The sequence below is a fragment of the Bos indicus x Bos taurus genome, chromosome 10, assembly GCF_003369695.1.
Source record: "Bos indicus x Bos taurus breed Angus x Brahman F1 hybrid chromosome 10, Bos_hybrid_MaternalHap_v2.0, whole genome shotgun sequence".
In the NCBI taxonomy this organism is placed as follows: Eukaryota; Metazoa; Chordata; class Mammalia; order Artiodactyla; family Bovidae; genus Bos; species Bos indicus x Bos taurus.
In genome coordinates, this window is record NC_040085.1 from 74,423,223 (window position 1) to 74,430,096 (window position 6,874).

The 6,874-nt window shown below is 51.0% G+C and overlaps 1 protein-coding gene across 1 annotated transcript; it reads right to left on the reverse strand.

Moving 5' to 3' along the window:
• Positions 1-990: 990 nt before the first annotated feature.
• On the reverse strand, positions 991-6,588 carry ZFP36L1 (ZFP36 ring finger protein like 1). Its single transcript, XM_027552251.1, has 2 exons — positions 6,047-6,588; positions 991-3,570 (listed from the first exon to the last, which is right to left on the reverse strand). Exons 1-2 carry the CDS (start codon positions 6,101-6,103, stop codon positions 2,611-2,613), a joined length of 1,017 nt encoding a protein of 338 aa, XP_027408052.1. The 5' UTR covers positions 6,104-6,588; the 3' UTR covers positions 991-2,610.
• Between the last annotated feature and the right edge of the window lie 286 nt (positions 6,589-6,874).

Here is a 6,874-nt window from a genome sequence, read left to right on the forward strand (position 1 = left end):
CGTTCCGGATATAGCAGCACATGTTAAGTCCAAACGAAACTACCTTTGCCCCTAGTGCCCTGTGACAGCCCCTCGCCACCCTGAAAACCCATGAGTCTACAGTGGTTAATCATACCCACCCCAGACAGGTGTTAAGAGGCTAGGGCTTCAGGTCCATCTCCTGCAGGGAAAAACAAGCCTAGAGGGAATTCCTGGCTGTCCAGTGATTAGGACTCCACATTCCCAATGCATGGGTGTGGGTTTGACCCCTAGTCTAGGAACTAAGATTGCATGTGCCAGGTGGCACAGCCAAAAACAAAAAAAAAGGCTGGAAGCGCCCAAATAAAAGAACAAATCCAGGTTTGCTGGAGTGCCATGTGCTACATCCCCCTCTTATCATTTCAGCACCCCAAACATTAGGACCACAGACTAAGCAGGGAAGACTGGAAGGCCCCATGCCTCAGGTCTCCAAAGAATCTTCGAGGCTACAGGGTGGATAAGGCTGGCCCCTTGTCAACAACCAACAACTGGGCAGGTTAATACAAATACAGGCTGCTTTGCAATCAACCCCCACACCATCCCCTCTAAGCTCAGCAGACTTTCCAACCTCAACAAAAGGAACCAGCCACTGGTTTAGCTGTTAAAGACTAGAAGAAATCACCCAGTGCCCTTCCCCCCTCCTCCCCTTCCTAGCACCTACCTCATCTATAAAGGACAAGCCTACAAGGCACAGTAAAACCAAAGCAAGCAAAACCAGCTTCACCATCAATGTTTCTTGAAAAAAAATGGGTTTATTGATTTTTAAACTGCAAATAGTCGTTACAAAAAGTTTTTTTTTTAAATAAATTCACACAAAGAAAGAGAAATAGAAAGCGACGGTAGTGACCAGCAAGAGGAATAATAATTACATTCATCTTAATGTGTGGTGTGCCAGTTCTGTTTGTATTAACATTGGAAAACTCCAAAACCTGGAATCCAGAACCTCAAATCTGCAATCGGAATGTCTTGAGATGGGCACGTGGAAGTCAAAGGGTTTCTTTTTTTTTTTTTTCCCTTTTAGAAGCTATACATAAGAAGTTGTTTTCCTTCTGTACTGTCACAGAACTTTTACATACATTCTCAGTCCTAGTTGTGAAAGGCCAAAAGAGAAAGAAACTCAATTTGCAGTCCAACACAAAGGGGGGAAATTTCTAAAATAAATAATCCAACAGTTTTTTGCATTTTTTTAAATTAATTTTTCATTTTTTTAAAATAAAATAACCAAAAAAAGTGTAAAGTTACAAAAAATGTCGTTGAAGAATAATATATTAAAACTGTGGAAAAAAAGGAAAAAGACACGTCACAAAATTTTAAGATTAATATGAAGATCATAATTTAACATAAAAGAATATATTCTATGGATTTGTCATCCCGATAAATATGAACAAAATTAACAAAAAAAAAAGCATAGTTTGGCAATAAATACGTTTTGATAAGTTAAATAAGCTTTTTTATATTGATGTGCAGTGACAAGCAAAATTTTTGCTCTCCAATTTCTGAAAGTTATATGAAGTTTAAAACCCAGGGAAAAAAGCATGGCGTGAGTGCTCTAAGGATAGACCTACGGTATTCTAGAGCAAAAACCATTAAAGCTACTTCTACAGGAAATCGTTTTACACAGATATTGTATGTGGAATGAATACCATTAACTGCTCACCCCTTACATGTTTTTTTTTTAAGCTTTTCTCTCTTTTTGTTGTTATTTTTTAAGATGTCACATATGAACTGGGGAACTTTAGCACCAAAATCAAGTCTCTCATAGTCCATCTAGCTTCCCCTTCCTCCCCACTTAAAAAAGAAAAAAATTAAATCACAAAGTCCCACTTATGTCACAATCTTCATCCGCTTTTGCAGTCTTCCTTCCTGCAGACCTACACGAACCCAGGCAAGATTAGTCAACAGAGGTTCAGGTCGGGAAGAAAAAAGGTTTTGAATGTCAAGACAGGTTTCCCCAAAAACCCAAGTCTGGCAACAACTCTCCCAAGGGGGGTGTGGGGGCTACCAGGGAGAGGGAGAGAGGAAGTGTGTGGGAGATTGAAATTAAGGAAAGGTGCAATTGTGTTGCCAGTGGAGGGAGCTGCTGTTTCTACATGCCCCCCCCACCTCCCCCTCCCCGGGGCAGAGGCTCTGGGGAGGCTCACGGGTGCCCTCTGGCGCTGAAGAGGTAATGTAGTCACAGTGACAAAGTTAGATTACAAGGCACTAAGTTGCTTCTGTAAACTGTTACTGCTTTTTCTTTTGTGATTTGGCACTTAAGGCTTAAGCCAGGGGGGGTAAAAAAAAAAAAGGCATCTACTGACAAATATGGGACTTGTCTGTTATGCATGGTTAAGTGGGCTATAAAAATCGAGGGGGTTCAAGCCAGAGGAAGCTACTGACAAACTGACTTGTCCTTATGTTGGGGGGTGGGGTGTAAAGAGGGGAGAGGGAGGGGGCGTTCCAAGGTTCTGGGGGAAAGGGGTTGAGCTTAACCTTGTTAATGTAGGGGTTTGTCAGGAATCAGATGGGGAGGGAGGTAAGGGTAGGGGATGTGGGGAAGGGATGACGGGGTGGGGGAGGGGAGTAGGCAGGGGGGTCCCTCCCTACCCTGGTTTAGTCATCTGAGATGGAAAGTCTGCTGAAAATGGGCAGGCGTCTTGAGTTGTCCAAAGTAGGGGAGTCTGAGCCACTGTGGCTGCTGCTGGAGCTGCTCAGGTAGCCCTCCTGGTCCGAGAGAGAATCCTGAGGGCTGGGGGGAGAGTCAAACATGTGAGGGGACTCAGACATGGGCCGGAAGAGGAAGGTGGTCGGGGAGCCACCCCCGGGCAGCCCCATGCTAGGGGCAAAGAGGCTCGCCAGCTCCTGGCTGGAGAAGGCGAAGGGGTTATTGGTGCCATCGGGGAGGGTGGGTGAGCCCAGGAGGTCATCGGCGCTCAGGATGGGGGGTGGGGTGATGGATGTGGGGCTGTCCAGCAGCCCCGTGGCAGCGGCGGTGGCGGCGGCACTGGGAAACCCAGCAAAGCTAAAGCTATGCTGGAGGCGGGGACGGTCAGCAGAGAGGTCCCGGGCCCCGGCCAGGGCACGGCGCTCCTCGGCGTTGTGGATGAAGTGGCAGCGGGGCCCGTAGGGGCAGAAGCCGATGGTGTGGAAGGTGCGGCACAGCTCCGTCTTGTACTTGGGGTGGCGGGTCAGGCTTCGGAGCTCGTGGATGCCGTGGGCGAACTGGCACTTGTCGCCGTACTTACAGGCTCCGTTCTCCTCGAAGGGGCGGCACAGCTCCGTCTTGTAGCGGCTGGAGTTGACCTGGCCGCTTCCCGGCTGCTTCTGGGGGGGCAGCAGCCGCTCGCCCCCTTCTGAGAAAGAGCGGTCTCGGAAGCGGCTGTCCCGAGAGCTCAGAGCTGGGGCTGGCTCACCCTTGAGGCTACTGAGGAGCTGGTTCTGGTGGAATTTGGAGCTGGGCAGAGTGACCGAGTGCCTCCGGGGGAAGCCCCCACCGGCAGGGGTGCCCACTGCCTTCCTGTCCAGCAGGCAACCCCCGGCACTGGGAGTACTGTAGTTGAGCATCTTGTTACCCTGGAGGGGAAAGAGAGGAGACTGCGGTTAGCAGCAAAGGCCATCCACCAGGCCCAAGAAGGGTACCCTCTACGGGCAGCCCCCTCCACAATCAGAAATGCTCCCTCTCTCTCAAAGGAACTCATCATCCCCACCTCTGCCCTGGCAAGCCCCCTCCTCCTCTTTCTCCCATTCCACCAGCCAAGAGGGTTTACTTTGGTCCCAGGCAGAAGAAACCACAAAAATCCTGGCCTGTGTGAGAAATTGTTTTACACACGCACCTACTCCATGCCGATCCCTGGATCCCTGGAATGCACTGTCATATCCTGTCCCTAAACCTACCACTTTCATCCAGAAAATCCAACTTCACCTTCCTCAGTTCAAAATCTCACACACAACTCACAAACTCTCATTTCCCACCCTCCTAACAAAAAAAGGTAAACCGCAGGAGACTATGGGCTAGGCCTCCTTTCAATCAGTCCCTGCTTAACTGACTATCCCCGCCCCAAACACACACATACACACAAACACACAGCCTGGCCGGACTCTCAACTTCCTCCTTCAGAAGCGATCTATTGCTTTGGCGACAGGTTTCCAGACTGCCTTCACTTTACCTAGCTGCTGAGAGGGGAGAGGGAGGGGCTAGAGGAGAAATCCCTAATGGGGGTGGGGGGCTACGGGGAGAGGGATGTGATCCCTGAATACAAAACTCCCATGGTCCCAGAAGGGGAGCCTTCTACAATGATCTCTCCCACCATTCACTGCGCACCCCACCCCCTCCGCTGAGAGGATGCCTTTGCAGTTAGTCTCCTGGCTGCAAGAGCAGGCTTGGATAAGAGCGCCAGTGTTTAATCTTTAACGCAAAGCTGCAGGTGGGAAAGAAAAGTAAAGCACCAAATCCCCCCAGCCTCATCCCAGTCAATAATGGACGTGGGGGGCGGGGGGGGGGGGGGGGGGGGCGGTGCGCAGAGGCACCACAGGCAGGTCTCTGTTCCAATGGGACTCAATTCACCTGCCCAACCTGTACCCAAGATTTGGAAAGGGTGTGAGCAGGGGACCTGGGAGTTGGCTTCCCGGCCCATGTGGGTGTCATTGTGCAAATTCTAAAGGTGGCCCCTTAGGATCAGCTGCGGGGGATCGGGAATCTCTAACAGCAACCACCCCCTGGAGCGGATTACAGGAACCGAGTGGAGAGCCAGTTCCCAACAATGAGGTTCATTTAAAAAGTCCTGAGGGGGGAGGGAGCAAGAGAAAGAGAAATAGATCAAAGAGCCGGAGAGCCGCGAAAAGAAGGAAGAAGTGCCGGCTAGCTCAGGCAGCCGCCAGGGCAACTGAAGTTTGGAAAAGCACAGGGAGGGAAGGAAACTGAAATTCAAACTTTTTGATGTTGCTCTTCAGCTCCAGGGTGTCCCTGCACCCCAACCCGGCAGCCCTGGGGCCCTGGCAGCTGCACCGACTGGAGAAGCAAGCTAGGAAAAGACAGCAACATGACTCGACGTGTTTAAAAGAAGGCAAAACACTTTAGCAATTAAAAGTAGCCAAGCAGCTTTTTCTCTTTCAAACTGGGGAGAGGGGGCGAAAAAAAATTTAACATCCATGGGCTTCTGGTATATACCCTTAAGCTGCACTCCTGGAATAAATATTTCTGATTTAAAACTCGCCTTTTTCCACACCGGCTGGCAAGCTACACAACTTAAGGAGGCCCTCATTAAATCCTTCCTCGCCAAGACCCTAGAGCTCAGACGGGTATTTTATCGTTGTGTCTCCCCCACCGCCCAACCCCCCCCCCTTTCCGTCCATATCCACGAGTCTCATTCTCTAGGAAAGGAGGAAAGCGGGTGAACCCGAGTGCCACTTTTACCCCCAAAGTTTGCAGCACGATCGGCTATCACAAGAGGAAGCCTGTCGAGCTGGGGCGAACTGAAGTCCCAGTGCAAACTCGTTTGACAACATCCTTTGAATCACAACTCTTGGCCTTTTTCTCGCAGATCCCCAGCCTCTCCAGAACAGAGGGGGAAATCACTCAGCAAAACGTCATCCCGAGATTCTCCTTCCCGAGGGACCTGCACCTCCCGACCTGCAGTCCGGCAAAGTAGCTGGAGAGACTCGAACTCCCTCCCAGGAGCGGCGACACCCGAAACGGAACGGACTAGCGAAGCCGGGCTCAAGAGCGGCACGTCACGGACGAAAAGAATCACCGAAAAATTGCCCCAATCCCAAACATTGCCCAGGGCAGCCCCTACGCACACTGCGCACCCTAAAACTCTGGTCTCTGGATTCCCAGGTAATGCCCGCCAGGAACAGTTGAAACGCAAAGGGTGGGGAGGAGAAAACCAAATTCCTTCAAACTGGGGAGAAAAATGAGGCGGAAAAAACAACCGTCTCGCCTCTCTTTCTCTTCCCCCACCCCTGCCTGTCCAGACCTAAACTTCTGGAGATTCTTTTTGAGGATAAAAGAAAAAAGACTTTGAAAAGCAAGCGCTGCGCCCCACTTTACCTTGCATAAAACTTCGCTCAAGTCGAAGATGGTGGCAGACACGAGGGTGGTGGTCATCTTGGGCGCTCGCGCGGGGCAGGGACGGGGGTCTGGTGTGTCGCGAAGGTCCCGGTGCGGGGAAGGCGCAGCCTCCGGCTCTCCGGTCAGGAGTCCCACACGCCTGCTCCCGGCGCCCCTCGCCTTTCTGACTCTCCCGGGCTGCGGCGCGCGAAGCCCAATTTATATAAGTTTCAGATTTGGTGGGCCGGAGGGGGAGGAGGAGCTTTAAACTTATTTAAATGAGGAAGAGGAGGAAAAAAAAGTTGATTGACACTGGAGTTGAATCAGCCATGCGGTCAAACTCGGGGGAAAAAAAAAAAAAAGAAAGAAACTTTCAAAAGGAAGAAGGGGGAGGGGAGACGAGGAAAGAAGGCGAAGAGGGGGAAAAAAAAAACCCCACTGCGAGCCGCGCACAACTTTTTTTTTTTCTTAAAGAGGAAAAGTTTCGAGTCCGCTCGCCTGTCTACCCCCGGCTGCCGGCGCCCCTTTCTGGGGCCGCGCGCGGCGCGGGGGGTGGGGAAGGGGCGCCCCCCTTTTGTCAGCCTGCGAGCGCTGCTCTGTGACATCACTCATTCCACACTCTTCGGGGTTCTTGTTGTTGTGTTGTTATTTTTCTTTTTTCTTTTTTTTGGTCGGGCAGGAAGGCGGGCTCGACTTTCTCTTTTTGCAAGCGGGAGCAGAAAGAAGCCCGTCCTAAGCGCCCGGTTTCCATCTTGTGCCGATCTCCCATGAAACTTCTCCAAGTTCCCGCACAACTTCACTCTTCCCGGGATCTCTTCAGCCCTCGGT

What these genes read in the sequence shown, in the direction of transcription:
- ZFP36L1 (XM_027552251.1), bottom strand. Translation starts at nt 6,103, where the DNA reads ATGACCACCACCCTCGTGTCTGCCACCATCTTCGACTTGAGCGAAGTT. An exon ending in TGAGCGAAGTTTTATGCAAG is followed by an intron (nt 3,571 to 6,046) that starts GTAAAGTGGGGC and finishes TTTCCCCTCCAG; the next exon opens with GGTAACAAGATGCTCAACTA.